At 34.1% G+C, this 16,644-nt stretch overlaps 1 protein-coding gene across 1 annotated transcript; it reads right to left on the reverse strand.

Moving 5' to 3' along the window:
- Window positions 1–5,699: 5,699 nt before the first annotated feature.
- On the reverse strand, window positions 5,700–6,460 carry LOC131864371 (putative germin-like protein 2-1). The gene is made up of 2 exons (XM_059215218.1): window positions 6,334–6,460; window positions 5,700–6,235 (listed from the first exon to the last, which is right to left on the reverse strand). Exons 1-2 carry the CDS (start codon window positions 6,458–6,460, stop codon window positions 5,700–5,702), a joined length of 663 nt encoding a protein of 220 aa, XP_059071201.1.
- Between the last annotated feature and the right edge of the window lie 10,184 nt (window positions 6,461–16,644).

The raw sequence follows: 16,644 nt of genomic DNA on the forward strand, positions 1-16,644 counted from the left end.
ATGACCTTGAAGAACTCAAGTAACGGTAAAAAAAGGTTAAAAATTAGACCAAGAAGGAGTCTTGCGGCCTTGTAAATAGCCAAAATGACATTCATGCAAGGAAAAATTAATAGAGAAAGACAAAACAGTTTTATTCAAATTGTTCAAAATTCATGCAAAAATAGATAAGCAACATATGCAACTCTAAGATTGACCAAAAATTGATTTGATTTGACAATATTTATGTTAACAACAGCCAAGAGGGAAGAATGAGAGGGGGGTGAATCAGTCTTCACCGGAATAACAAACTTTACCGCAAAACACAGATTTGATAAACTGCAGTAATAAGACAGATAAGAAAATTAATAGCACAACACACAACACTAAGATTTTGATGCGCAAAACCCAGTTAAGCGAAAAACCATGGTGGGAACCTACCCACAGTAAGATGATACTCTACAATAGTATGTGAAAATATTACAATGAGGAATGCACATGCATTCAGGCACACTGCCTAGAGCTCACTGCTCAAATAATATTTGCTCGGAAGGCTACAACCCTTAGGGAAGTCTCACTGACTCGCAATAAGATTTGGACTACAATTCGAAAGAAATGAACGGAAAGAATAGCATCTCCAAATAGAATCTCACCACAAACTCAACATCGAAGGATACATCACATGTTCGCACACAAACCTCTCTCTGATAATGAAGACACAACATCAAACAACCAAATTACATGACTATATCACCTATATATATAATTTATCAACCTTGATAACAAGGTCGGCTAAACCCTCGACCCTCAATTAAAAAATTACATCACACGATACAAACACTGACCACCAGACCAATATAGTGGTTTACATAGCATAGCATGGTTCTAGGTCAAATTCCCAAACACATAACTCCACCGAAAATCACGCAAAGATCAATCGCAACACGCTACACCACCAGAAATGGTGCATAACACACAAATCATCACTGGTTGATAGAAACCACCAAAAACTCACACAACGATAAATACAGATTGCCAAAACAAATAGGACATAATTAAAAAAAATACCAGCAAGCACATTAGAATCATCCACAATAGCTGCACCAACACTACTTTTCAAATCTTCATCGGTCAACGTCTGAAAGCTAAAGAACACAACCAATCAACAACGGCCAGGAAGAAAGATAACTTGCGGAGAACCAAATCATGATTCAACTGAAATTAAGATACACAAGACCTTCCCAAGAAATATCCCAAAATCTCAGCACCAGATCTGATCACACCAAAATATACCAGAGGATATACCGAACTCTGCGAAACAGTGATCAACAAAGCATCGCTACAAACCGGATCAGAAAATCTTCCCAATCTGCAATCACCAGAGAAAATCATAGGAATATGTTGACATCAATGACCACAACATATCCTAGCATGACCAACAATATCCAACAATTTATGCCAAAACAACCACTTTATATCACTAGTTCAAATCAAATATCTATGCCAAAAGATCAGCCTATGCAAATTTTACCACACCAGAAAGTGCCAAAAAGCCAGCACACAAGGATCGGCTTTTTAATAAAATATCCCAAACCTTTACACATGCAGATTGACCATAGTAAAATAATTGATCGTCTTATTAAAATTGAAGACAAATCATCTTTTAGCTAATTAAGCGCTTCCACTATCCACACAATAATGTGTTCCTAAAAAATCGCCCTACAGTAGAGCTTCAAATTTGTCAACTTGGTCTCCATGATCAACAATTTAATAAAAAATATATATAATTTAAAATACACTAATCAACCATGAAATAAAATCTCCTATTTTTATTTTATTATTTATACGATGAATTTTATAAACTTCAATTCATCGGGATTTTTAAAATCACAGTAGAAACACCTTCGGATTATCATGTCCTCACAAGAACACAAAAATATTATGGCACAAATCCACATTCCTTTCAGATGCTCAACCTCAATCAAAACCTCTATAAATCTGCAGTCATAATTAAAATAAATTACAAACATGTGAGTACCAAAAAACTAGTGGAGCTCAAAAAAAGAAAATGCACAGATTGAGATGAATGATAAGCTCTTAATATCTTTGATCAACTTAGGGGTGATTAAAAATACATATCTAATACAGTTCCACCTATAATATCAGATGCTATCTAGAATCATGTAATGTTTCATGGATAAGATTAACATAACCAGGCATTATTCTAACAACTAACCATCTAGCAAACTTACATAGAAGAATATTCTAGTTAGAATATCATACACTAACAACACATAGCTTGAAAAATTGGCGTAGGCTATTTTGGGTTCATGGAGGTGCGAGCAAACGTTAATCTATAGTAAGTGAAATTGCTCAAACCCACAAAAAGGTCATTTGGAGCTCGTCGATTTTGCACAAGTCACGAGTTTTCTCTTGCACAAGTGTTTATCCTTTTGTAGACTACGGTCTTCTTCAGCATGGTTTTCTATGTGGTTTTCTTCTATTTTTTTGTGTGTGCCTGGTTTATTCGTGTGTGTACCTAATGTTCAGATTGCTTTGGAAAACCAGGTTATTTCCCCTGTTGGTGAACTTTTAACTAGCACATTTTTCAAGGACTAGTGCACCCAACACCCCTATTTTGCTAAAATAGGCTCAACTGTTGAGAGATGAAAGTGGACCTTGTAATTTGCATGAATCTAATTTGTTTTGTTGTCCCATCACAACAAAATGTTTCGAAAAGGTGTGAACTTCATATAAACACAACTCCCTTTCCCATTCTAGGAATCAATGTACTCAATATAGAAAACCAAAAAACCTAGTCAATCAAGCATTCAGGGAGCGAAACGATAAAGAAGTCCCAATTTGATTATTCAATCATTGAAATATATGCTATAGCAATTATGATCAAGTGTATTATGTAATTCGTACCTAAGATAAGGTGTCATCATTTCACCATTTATCATTTTCTTAGCCTCTTTTCTTGTGGGGGCATGCATCCTATCTCACCATTATCATTGTTGAAGAGAGAACACTAATACGCGGTTTGGATAAGGTAATCCCTTATATGAAATAACCATTTCTCCCAATTTTCTCTATCTACAGGTCCAAATCCGATAACAAGAAAGTTAAAGAAAAGTAGACCAGACATTAGCAGGCATCACAAAACATTGATTGAACGAAAACCCTAAGAACAGGGCACCCAGCAGTCATTGACCCATATTTTTAAGAGGCAAGTGATCAAATATTGTCGATTTCATTTTCGATCATCTCTCAATTTTCCCTCAACTTTAGACACGGATCTCCAACGTTTCTCTCTAGTACAATTAGCTTCATATTACAGTCCCAATTTCCTCTCTATGTCTCCATCTCAGATATGTCTTACTCTTTCTATATTTCATCTTGTATCTACTACATTCTATAAAACTTAGTCATTTTACCATTGTTAGACTAGTTCATCTATAGACACTTCACTGTCTCCATCTCATGCAACAAAAGGAACAGGAACCTAATTTCGTATCCCTTCCTTAAAGACAACAACTAGTCCTATTCTTATTACTAATTATGTTGTGTCAACTAAGATCTTCTAGCTTACATTGGTCAATCGTAGGATCTTGTTTCCTCCATTTCAAGGTTTACATTGATTTATGAGATGGTATGATTATATATGCTACATAAACCAACATTTTTTAAGGTATGATCCCATATTGTATTGGTATAAAATTGGTGGTACTGAAACCAACATTGATATAGAAAAAAATAGACATTTTTATTTCTAACGTGTTTCCATCTACATCTTTCACTTGTCTTGCAATTGTGTACATTCTCATGTAAATACCAACGATGTTATACTCGCGCCCTTTTATGCTTCATACCATAATGTGACTCCTCTAATTCCATAAGACCAGGAGTGCGCAAGGAGTGTAATGCTTCGTGTGGTTCATGTAACTAAACTCGGCTTCTATTTGTAGATATGAGCAAAGGTTGTGTTTTTATCACTTAAAATGTGCTTTATATGTTTTCTTAAATGCTCACATATACATACTGGTGGCATAAAATGAAAGTAAGCGTGTAGGACTCAATAGAATATAAAATAGTGACTAGTGATTTAGAACTTTCCTTGGTGTAACCCAATAAAAAATATTGAAAAGAATGGAGTTGTACCCTCATCTCTAGTATCAATTAAATGCAAGATTCACAAGCCAACTTCTCAATTTGAGTCTTAAATACAAAGTGGACATTACCTAGCACTTATGTAATTTCGTACAATATTGTATTCTTGTGGAAAGAGCTTGCTTAACAATATGCTCGAGTTCTACGCTCATTGACTAATTCTCTCCAATGACAAAACTTATGTTTCCATGAGTTGAAATCTAGAATCTCCATTTCCAAGTGTTGCACCATCTTATTACTCGACGTTTTTCTTCATCCAAATCTATTGATTGATATCTTCATTATTTTATAGTCTCTCTTTTCAATGTCTTCCCCCAAGCTAAACTATGCAACCAAATAGCGTTCACTTCCTTGTCAACCTCAATCAAAACCTAGAATAAAAAACATGCACCTAGCTATCAAATATGGAATAAAATACATGCACTTGTCTAAAACAAATTAGCACTTCCCTAAATAAATCATGTAGAAAACTTTCTCCAATACCAACCGATCGATAATCAAATCGAATATTCCATTCTAATCTCACCATCGCTGATTTTTGTTCTCTTCACTTATGTGCCGATCCAATGCACTATGCTACTGATGTGAACATTCAGAAAGCCAAAATTGGTATCTTCTACATCTACACCTTCCACTTGTCTTGAAATTTTGTATGTGGTCAAATTTTGTGCCTACAATGTTATACATAATATTTCGCACCCCTTTGTGATTTATAACAATATGTCACCCCTGTAATACCACAAGACTATTTAATAAAGAGTATGTTGATTGAATAAGATTTATGTATTTGAAATATGCTTCTTTTTTGTTGTGAGCATGTACTATGTTTTTCATCAACTCAAGACATTATTGTTGCAGTTTCTTAAGAATTTGAGTATCTGCAGTAGTTGCATAGAATGAAAATGAGCAAGCTTCAAAGACATAGGTTATATAGACATCGAAGGCATGAAAGAAGAGGTCGTGAAGCTTTAGAATGAACTGATGTATGAAGCTCTATTTTATTAGATCATTTATAAATGCATGGGAAAAGTAGAAGATTATGATATTTGCAGATCTCACTGATAATGTATGAGTTATATCTATTATCTTATTCTTGATGGAAATGCGATTGCCAATTTCTCAATATGACGACACTTTTATCTTCTTCGTATCAATCAACAAATACCTTGAGATATTGGAAATTATATTCAAAATGCGCTTACAACTTACCTTAAAATGTGTTACAGCAAAGTGAAATTTTAATGTTGTCATCAAAGGGACAAAACGACATCAATATTTAATTTTCAATCTTTGGAATATGATGAGGACATACTGATGTCCAAAACAGATGCTATGAATGGCACAAGAGGACGCCAATAACCCTAAAATGATAGTTTTATTCAACGGTTAATTTTCAATCTTTGGAATATGATGAGGACATGCTGATGTCCAAAACAGATGCTATGAATGGCACAAGAGGACGCCAATAACCCTAAAATGATAGTTTTATTCAACGGTGAGAAAAAAGAATTGGGAAAGACGGTCTTCATTGGGAGACCTCTTGTTTGTTTTGTTTAGTATGCGAATTTCTTTTGAATGTAATTCACCAGTTCCTGGGTGATGCGGAAGGCCTTGCTCAAAACGGAATCGGGGAGAGGGGGATTCGCCGCAAACAGAGAATTGGCGATTGTCTGAACTCCGGGAAACTGGCTGCTCAATCCAGCTATGGCCACTGCATTTTCATGCCCCACATTCTGCTGGAAATGAACAAGTGCCTTTGGAAACACAAACACATCTCCCTTCTCCAAAGTTTTGCTGAAAAATTTGTTGCTGGTGTCAATGAAACCCACAAGAAGCTGGCCTTCCAGTAAAACAAGAACTTCGGTGGCTCTTGGGTGTGTGTGAGGAGGATTTATTCCACCCACTGCGTAGTCGATGCGGACCAACGATATTCCAAACGTATTGAGGCCTGGTATCTGTTTAACGTTCGCCATCGTTACGTTGGAGCCCACATCATTGTCGGTGTTCCCTGCCTGCCCAAGTCCCCGGAAGAAGAAATCGTTTGCTGAAACTTGCATTGGGTCTTTGCAAACGAACCCGTTCACCAAAACTGTTTAAAACAAGATCAAATCAATCTGTCTGTTAGTAACTCGACTCGTCTAATAAGCAAATCATTATCATTGTTTATGTATAAATATTCTCACTCACCGTTGCTTTCCTCATCTGCAACGCAGAAATCTTGCAAGGGATCCGGATCCCCTGCCATGACCCTGTCGCTGTAACAGCATATCAACAGAAAAAGTCCCAACGTGAAGTAAATCATGCGGTTAGCCATTGTAATAGAAACGCAGACACAAGAGATCAGGATATGAATGTCTATTACAAACCCATTACACGCTTTATATAGCCCAAACCATAACTCTCCGCAAAGACTAATTCATCTTGACTCCGTATATTTCACGGATCCTTCCAGAGTTGTTGCTCTTTTCCTTACGTCACACTAAGTCTTACTGCATGTGGTTGTCTCGCCTGCTACCGCAGATGTATTCTCACCATCCTTTCATTAACGTTGAAATTTTCTATCTTCTCCCTGCCCTGCTGCGTATGCCTATCTCAAGATCAACTTACCTCCTGCCTTACACGTATTCTCGCCATCGCCATCATTTTAGTAATGTGGAATTGTTTAGACTTAATTGGAACGGTGGGCTTCTTCAAAGGAAACAATATATAAATCTTTCTCCACCGTGGGAGAATCGGTATGAGAGGAAAGTTTCTTTCTTGGAGTTGGATATTGGCCTAAAGACTGTCCATGCTTTGTACCCTTTTTCAATGAGATTTTTATCTCTCGTCATTTAAATTAATTTATGTTATTCAATGTTTATTTCTCAGATTGTCTATGTTCTAGGACAGAAAAACATTGCTCAAAATAACTTATGTTCATTTACTTTACATTGAATGCGTTGATTAGAATATCTATTTCACATCCATCTACAATTTTGAAGTCAAGTAGGTGTATTACTTTTCTTTAGCAGTTTTGGAGACCTAAATTATAGGTTTAAGACAACATATGCAAACATAAGAACCAATTTATGGAGGATAAATGTATAAGAAGATAGATTTTGGAGAGGTATTCTACAAGAAAAAAAACTTTTTGGTGGTGTTGAGAATCCCATCTTGGAAGAGACCATGTTGTCCAAGGGATCTAGTATTTAGAATTATTTAAGATCGTTTTATTTTTCCAAACCCTAGAGGGTAGATGGGTAGCGGAAATAGAATCCGGTTTTGACATTACAATTCACTAGAATCCATCACCTCTATAAGATATAACCTTATTAAGACGTTGATGTCTGATTTTCAGAATGTCATGGGTGAGTAGTTTGAATGCATCTTGAACTACCTTGGGTCAAGGTACAACAGTGACTAAAAATCGTACCGCTTCCAATACTCATAACTATAATGAATGTAAACCGCGATATTTTAGAGAAAAGAGCCTTCATTCTCAAACTGTTGATGGGTGCGAAAACATTGCTCACGTTGCGTTGAGTGCGTTGCTTAGATTGTCTCTTTCACATCCATCTACAGTTGAACTCGGCCAAAATTTAATCTTTAGGTGAGTGTGTTGTTGTAAATGAAGTGCATTGTTGTAAATGAAGTAGGTGTCTTTTCTAGCAGTTTTGGAGATCAAAATTTTACCTTTAGGTGAGTGAATTCTCTTTAATAAAGTAGGTTTACTACTTTTTCTAATGTTTGAGATCTGTCTATTTCCATTTTTCGACACCAAAACTTTTCGTCCAGTTGACTGCATTGTCCTCTCGATTCTCCTTTTAACAAAGTACATACAGTTGATTTAGATGATTTATTTTTTATTATTTTTGTGAGATATATGTTTATTTAATATTTTTTTTAACTTAATGTTTTGATGAATTAGTTGTTTGGGGTAACTAAATAGGAAAATATAATATTAAAGATTATTTTTTTCCTCTTACTTCAATCAAATATATGAGAAAAGTATTTCATATTGATTAGACATTTCATTTTATTTATTTTTATTTATATTGATTGAATTTTCTTTTCTTTTATATCAAATAATATGACAATTATAAATAGTTTATAAAAAATATTCAATTTGAGAAGTAAAAAATGCGTTAAAAGTGATATATTGGGATGATTCTTGGTTGGGAAACGTTTAGTTCCATGATCCCTTGTTTACCTATCAAGAATTATCTTTTTACTCTCTTTGGATAAGGGTGGCTAACTAATGAACTTTTTACAATTAAGAAATCAAAGTGATCAACAATCGAATATAAGGAACAAATAGAGTGAGAGGGGGAATAAAATTCTACACCTGATCGATTCATGATTATAATAAGTGGTTCATATTATAGAAGAGCAAGTCAATAAAACAGTTTGGTCATATTTTACGCTAGTATAATCTCAGTTTTCTTGATAACTACTCGAGTACATTTTTTTTTAATATCTCTCATAGGTTTTACCTTGTCTTTCATACCACACTCACAATCTCCAATTCCCCATTGAGTTTCCACAAATGACTAATACGAAAGGTAAATCTACATCCATGTAAGAGCATGGACACCGGGAGTGATCTAATATTGGATGCAATTAAGTGAGGAATATTTTTTGAATGAATCCCTATACTTTTGGACCCTTTAATGACATGGTTTGCATAAGTAAGAAAATGTTTATTAATGTAGAGAGCATGGTTTTAGGTACTTTTCTATGTGGAGGTGATACAAATAGGCATGGGTAGCCTATGCGGTTACAGATGATTGTGGTTCTTCCATCAACGCTATTCTCTTTTTTATTGAATGATATGGTGTAATAGAAAAGTCAAGAATATACAACTAGCAATTGCACCTTGGTGTGCAATATGTATGCCGAATAGATGTGGAATGATTATTAAAAAAAATTGATCTATTTTTTCATATATTTGTGCAACACGTGAGATAAATTAGCAAACCATTTAGTAAATGATATTATTTATTCAACAAAGGTCTCAACATTTGAAAAAATTATAGATCCAAATCAACTATGCATCTACTTAAACGGACAAATGCAATCAAACAAAACCCTTAAACTGGGAATATAATCGAGTTCCATTACCAATATTCTTATGTTTTGTTTGAAATAGGGAGAGAAGGAGAGAGGGAGATATAGGGATATAAAGAGAGAGATAGAGGAGGAAGAGTGAGGGAAAGATAAAGGAGTGAGGAGATAGAGTTAGGCGATAAATATAGAGAGGAAGATAGAGATCGAGATTGATATAGATATGGAGAAGAATAGGGATATGGATATGAGAGGAAGAGATAAAGAGAGAGGAGAGAGAAATAGATAGAGATAGAAGAGATAAATATATAGAGAGGGGGAGAGAGAATGAGCGAGGGATAACTTTGAATCAATTGTGCATTCATTAATACAAACCAAACATAAGTGAAAGAAAACCTTTCAATCAAAAGATAATTGAACTCCATTACCAATAGGCTCATGTTATGTTTGCAATAGTGAGAGGGGAGATATGAATAGATAAAGAGAGCGAGACATGTCTGGAGATAGGGTGACAGAGGAAGAGAGAGCTAGAGATGGGAATGAAGAGAGGGAGGTGGCAAAGAAATAGATGGTTAAAGAGAGTGAGACGTGCCTAGATAGAGTGAGAGAGGATGAAAAGGACAAATAAAGAGAGATATAGTTGTAGAGGGATAAGGAGAAATTAAGATAAAGATTAGGAGATAGAAACGGATAGAAAAGAAGAGATACAAAGATACAAAAGGGGAGAGAGAGAGGGAGGGAGGGAGGGATATTTTTGGGCCAATTTGTAATTCAAACTCGTTAATGAAGATGTTAACATAGGTTGACACCTAGTATGGTGGTTATACCTTTTGTAAATCTTTGAACCAATAGTAATAGTATTAACATAGTATTGAATTATTTGTAATTGCCATGTATAACCTCATTTTGTGTGTTTTGTCACGTATGCACTATCCTTTAGTGCATTATCCACTTATACTTCTCAGTACATAATACATCTGAGGAATTTTGTAGATAGAGTGGCAAGGGAAGAAGTTACATAGAAGTTGTATACTTCAACACTTCTCTTGTTTGTATTTATTTCTCACATTTGGGAGTCTTAAATTACACACTATAATTATTTTCTCGATATCCATACTTGCCTTGCTTTAGCTTTACAAACAACCTTATGACCACACATAATAAGGTCAAGTCATCCTAAAGCCCATACAACCTTGCATCCCTCTAATGACATGTGTGGTTAATAATCACATTCTAAACTGAATTAACAATAGCTTCGATTTTATGTCCAACGACCATTAAGTTTAATTTAATCTAAATTGTTCTATTGATCTAGATTCTCCTTTAAATAAGAATAATATTTAAGAAGTCATAAACATATAATTTAATATTAAATTTTTTAAATACATAATTAATTATTTTAATATTATAAACTTTTAAAAGCAATAAATATTAATAGATAAAAATTTCAAAATAAATTAAAACAAATTATTTTTAAAATTCAAAATATAATTTAAAAATAATAATATATAGAACTTTTTACATTTTTAAAAATACTAAAAAATCGAACTATTTCAACAATGAGGTTTAGACCAACCATGCACTACAATTTGCAATCAACAAATAACAAATGGTATGAGCACTAAGTAATTCATCATATATCTTCGCATTTCTCCATCATAATCAGTAAAATTCAATTAACTTTGAGAAGTAACAAGAACCCATGCAAAATGTAGAAAGACAGCACAAACATCCACCATATCTTCAACAAAACTTATGTATTAATTTCAACAAGTCTTGGAAACAATCTCTAGCTTCCTCCTCCTACTCTACTTTCTAACAGTTCTGCTCTACTCTATTATCCACCTATTAACCTTTAAAAATGAGAAGGCAAACCTTATATAGAAGTCTTGATACAAATGAATGTCCGAGATTGATTTGAATTTAATGGCCGAGATTTAACCATGAAACCCTAATTAGGGCTAGTTATAACAACAACCACTTTAACCAATGAGAAAACTACAACACTTTGGGCACATGTCCCTCTTTGAATGTGGATCAATGAGAAATGAGATTAGGTACATTGAATAATATTTGATGTAATGCCATATGTCACTTGCTCCTCCTTTGATGAGTTAGGTTCAATACACCTACAAGAACTGACTTGGCATCACTGAATTGGTCTATGATGATCAAGCACCACCTTAGCTTGCATGTCTCCCTAGCAATATGTCGACACTCAACATCATCCAATTGCTTGATGTGATGGTTCATATTCTCAAATTGCATCCTCTTGAAAATCAAGTTTCTAGCTTTGATTAACTCTTCTAAAACTATTTATAACATGTAATTTTTTTCATATCAGTTATCTTTTTCTTGAATAATATTTTAGGAGATTGACAAAATACCTAGGTTTACATTTATTATACTTTTAGTATTGTTATCTATTCTTTCATTGTGGTAGATGTAAAATGTTTCTATCATAATTTTGTGGGATACATATATGACTAATCCATTACAATACAAGGAACATTTTGGAGCACCAACAACAACTACGTATTTAGACTTTGTTAGTGTATCTGAATGTTCCTTCTAGATAAATTTTAGAGTTGATATTAGCTTGTTAGGATGTTGGTTTCTTGGGATTCTATGCCTGTGTGTGATGACATTTCATTATATTAATTAAAATATTTCTAATTGATAGAGTTTCTATTTTATTTATGATTTTAATATACATATTTATATAATTTATAAAAAACTTTTCAATAAAATATTTAATATATTTATAAAAATCTTTATCATAATAATGTATATTTAATTCAAATAAAAATTTCTATCTTAATTTGTTTTAAATTTAATGAAAAATAAATAAATAAGTATAAATTATTTTGTAATTTATGAAATAGGCTCATGACAATAACTGCATAGTTACTCTCTAGTTGGTATGATGTCAAAAAAATTAGATGCACGTAACATCATTTGGCTACCAGTTGGAGGAATTGTTGAAGAGATTGTATGGTTAATTAGTAACTTATATTTCATAAGTTTTATTTTTCAAAAAGCTTTGAATGAAACCTACACTAGATGTGTGTGCATGTAACCACCCAGATGATGGAACTTTACTACATTTTGTGTAGTATAATTCACGAAATGATACTTCATCATTAAAATATGTGAACAATTTTTAAAATAACCAAATTGGAAAGAGCATAAACAATACGGGGGCAAAAAGAACACAAAATATGCACTAGGAACTATTATTGTCTTCCTCCATAAAAGCCTCCACAAAAAAGTGCTTGTAATAGGAATAAATCTCTGGAAGCAATTATTCTCATCCAAAATTCATGTAACAAAGATTCATAGTTGACAAAGGATCTTTTCATCAGCAATGGAACAAGGGACACTATAGCCTAAAAAGGCAAACGTGACTACCAAAATAAAGTAAAACTAGATGAGGCCATGAGGCAAAACAAAATCTCCACATGCCCTCTAATGCTAGATAACTGGTCTAAGTGGTGCAAAACATGACCTTGAAGAACTCAAGTAACGGTAAAAAAAGGTTAAAAATTAGACCAAGAAGGAGTCTTGCGGCCTTGTAAATAGCCAAAATGACATTCATGCAAGGAAAAATTAATAGAGAAAGACAAAACAGTTTTATTCAAATTGTTCAAAATTCATGCAAAAATAGATAAGCAACATATGCAACTCTAAGATTGACCAAAAATTGATTTGATTTGACAATATTTATGTTAACAACAGCCAAGAGGGAAGAATGAGAGGGGGGTGAATCAGTCTTCACCGGAATAACAAACTTTACCGCAAAACACAGATTTGATAAACTGCAGTAATAAGACAGATAAGAAAATTAATAGCACAACACACAACACTAAGATTTTGATGCGCAAAACCCAGTTAAGCGAAAAACCATGGTGGGAACCTACCCACAGTAAGATGATACTCTACAATAGTATGTGAAAATATTACAATGAGGAATGCACATGCATTCAGGCACACTGCCTAGAGCTCACTGCTCAAATAATATTTGCTCGGAAGGCTACAACCCTTAGGGAAGTCTCACTGACTCGCAATAAGATTTGGACTACAATTCGAAAGAAATGAACGGAAAGAATAGCATCTCCAAATAGAATCTCACCACAAACTCAACATCGAAGGATACATCACATGTTCGCACACAAACCTCTCTCTGATAATGAAGACACAACATCAAACAACCAAATTACATGACTATATCACCTATATATATAATTTATCAACCTTGATAACAAGGTCGGCTAAACCCTCGACCCTCAATTAAAAAATTACATCACACGATACAAACACTGACCACCAGACCAATATAGTGGTTTACATAGCATAGCATGGTTCTAGGTCAAATTCCCAAACACATAACTCCACCGAAAATCACGCAAAGATCAATCGCAACACGCTACACCACCAGAAATGGTGCATAACACACAAATCATCACTGGTTGATAGAAACCACCAAAAACTCGCACAACAATAAATACAGATTGCCAAAACAAATAGGACATAATTAAAAAAAATACCAGCAAGCACATTAGAATCATCCACAATAGCTGCACCAACACTACTTTTCAAATCTTCATCGGTCAACGTCTGAAAGCTAAAGAACACAACCAATCAACAACGGCCAGGAAGAAAGATAACTTGCGGAGAACCAAATCATGATTCAACTGAAATTAAGATACACAAGACCTTCCCAAGAAATATCCCAAAATCTCAGCACCAGATCTGATCACACCAAAATATACCAGAGGATATACCGAACTCTGCGAAACAGTGATCAACAAAGCATCGCTACAAACCGGATCAGAAAATCTTCCCAATCTGCAATCACCAGAGAAAATCATAGGAATATGTTGACATCAATGACCACAACATATCCTAGCATGACCAACAATATCCAACAATTTATGCCAAAACAACCACTTTATATCACTAGTTCAAATCAAATATCTATGCCAAAAGATCAGCCTATGCAAATTTTACCACACCAGAAAGTGCCAAAAAGCCAGCACACAAGGATCGGCTTTTTAATAAAATATCCCAAACCTTTACACATGCAGATTGACCATAGTAAAATAATTGATCGTCTTATTAAAATTGAAGACAAATCATCTTTTAGCTAATTAAGCGCTTCCACTATCCACACAATAATGTGTTCCTAAAAAATCGCCCTACAGTAGAGCTTCAAATTTGTCAACTTGGTCTCCATGATCAACAATTTAATAAAAAATATATATAATTTAAAATACACTAATCAACCATGAAATAAAATCTCCTATTTTTATTTTATTATTTATACGATGAATTTTATAAACTTCAATTCATCGGGATTTTTAAAATCACAGTAGAAACACCTTCGGATTATCATGTCCTCACAAGAACACAAAAATATTATGGCACAAATCCACATTCCTTTCAGATGCTCAACCTCAATCAAAACCTCTATAAATCTGCAGTCATAATTAAAATAAATTACAAACATGTGAGTACCAAAAAACTAGTGGAGCTCAAAAAAAGAAAATGCACAGATTGAGATGAATGATAAACTCTTAATATCTTTGATCAACTTAGGGGTGATTAAAAATACATATCTAATACAGTTCCACCTATAATATCAGATGCTATCTAGAATCATGTAATGTTTCATGGATAAGATTAACATAACCAGGCATTATTCTAACAACTAACCATCTAGCAAACTTACATAGAAGAATATTCTAGTTAGAATATCATACACTAACAACACATAGCTTGAAAAATTGGCGTAGGCTATTTTGGGTTCATGGAGGTGCGAGCAAACGTTAATCTATAGTAAGTGAAATTGCTCAAACCCACAAAAAGGTCATTTGGAGCTCGTCGATTTTGCACAAGTCACGAGTTTTCTCTTGCACAAGTGTTTATCCTTTTGTAGACTACGGTCTTCTTCAGCATGGTTTTCTATGTGGTTTTCTTCTATTTTTTTGTGTGTGCCTGGTTTATTCGTGTGTGTACCTAATGTTCAGATTGCTTTGGAAAACCAGGTTATTTCCCCTGTTGGTGAACTTTTAACTAGCACATTTTTCAAGGACTAGTGCACCCAACACCCCTATTTTGCTAAAATAGGCTCAACTGTTGAGAGATGAAAGTGGACCTTGTAATTTGCATGAATCTAATTTGTTTTGTTGTCCCATCACAACAAAATGTTTCGAAAAGGTGTGAACTTCATATAAACACAACTCCCTTTCCCATTCTAGGAATCAATGTACTCAATATAGAAAACCAAAAAACCTAGTCAATCAAGCATTCAGGGAGCGAAACGATAAAGAAGTCCCAATTTGATTATTCAATCATTGAAATATATGCTATAGCAATTATGATCAAGTGTATTATGTAATTCGTACCTAAGATAAGGTGTCATCATTTCACCATTTATCATTTTCTTAGCCTCTTTTCTTGTGGGGGCATGCATCCTATCTCACCATTATCATTGTTGAAGAGAGAACACTAATACGCGGTTTGGATAAGGTAATCCCTTATATGAAATAACCATTTCTCCCAATTTTCTCTATCTACAGGTCCAAATCCGATAACAAGAAAGTTAAAGAAAAGTAGACCAGACATTAGCAGGCATCACAAAACATTGATTGAACGAAAACCCTAAGAACAGGGCACCCAGCAGTCATTGACCCATATTTTTAAGAGGCAAGTGATCAAATATTGTCGATTTCATTTTCGATCATCTCTCAATTTTCCCTCAACTTTAGACACGGATCTCCAACGTTTCTCTCTAGTACAATTAGCTTCATATTACAGTCCCAATTTCCTCTCTATGTCTCCATCTCAGATATGTCTTACTCTTTCTATATTTCATCTTGTATCTACTACATTCTATAAAACTTAGTCATTTTACCATTGTTAGACTAGTTCATCTATAGACACTTCACTGTCTCCATCTCATGCAACAAAAGGAACAGGAACCTAATTTCGTATCCCTTCCTTAAAGACAACAACTAGTCCTATTCTTATTACTAATTATGTTGTGTCAACTAAGATCTTCTAGCTTACATTGGTCAATCGTAGGATCTTGTTTCCTCCATTTCAAGGTTTACATTGATTTATGAGATGGTATGATTATATATGCTACATAAACCAACATTTTTTAAGGTATGATCCCATATTGTATTGGTATAAAATTGGTGGTACTGAAACCAACATTGATATAGAAAAAAATAGACATTTTTATTTCTAACGTGTTTCCATCTACATCTTTCACTTGTCTTGCAATTGTGTACATTCTCATGTAAATACCAACGATGTTATACTCGCGCCCTTTTATGCTTCATACCATAATGTGACTCCTCTAATTCCATAAGACCAGGAGTGCGCAAGGAGTGTAATGCTTCGTGTGGTTCATGTAACTAAACTCGGCTTCTATTTGTAGATATGAGC

The sequence above is a fragment of the Cryptomeria japonica genome, unplaced genomic scaffold, assembly GCF_030272615.1.
Source record: "Cryptomeria japonica unplaced genomic scaffold, Sugi_1.0 HiC_scaffold_84, whole genome shotgun sequence".
Classification (NCBI taxonomy): domain Eukaryota; kingdom Viridiplantae; phylum Streptophyta; class Pinopsida; order Cupressales; family Cupressaceae; genus Cryptomeria; species Cryptomeria japonica.

What these genes read in the sequence shown, in the direction of transcription:
- LOC131864371 (XM_059215218.1), bottom strand. Translation starts at nt 6,460, where the DNA reads ATGGCTAACCGCATGATTTACTTCACGTTGGGACTTTTTCTGTTGATA. An exon ending in TGCAGATGAGGAAAGCAACG is followed by an intron (nt 6,236 to 6,333) that starts GTGAGTGAGAAT and finishes TGTTTTAAACAG; the next exon opens with TTTTGGTGAACGGGTTCGTT.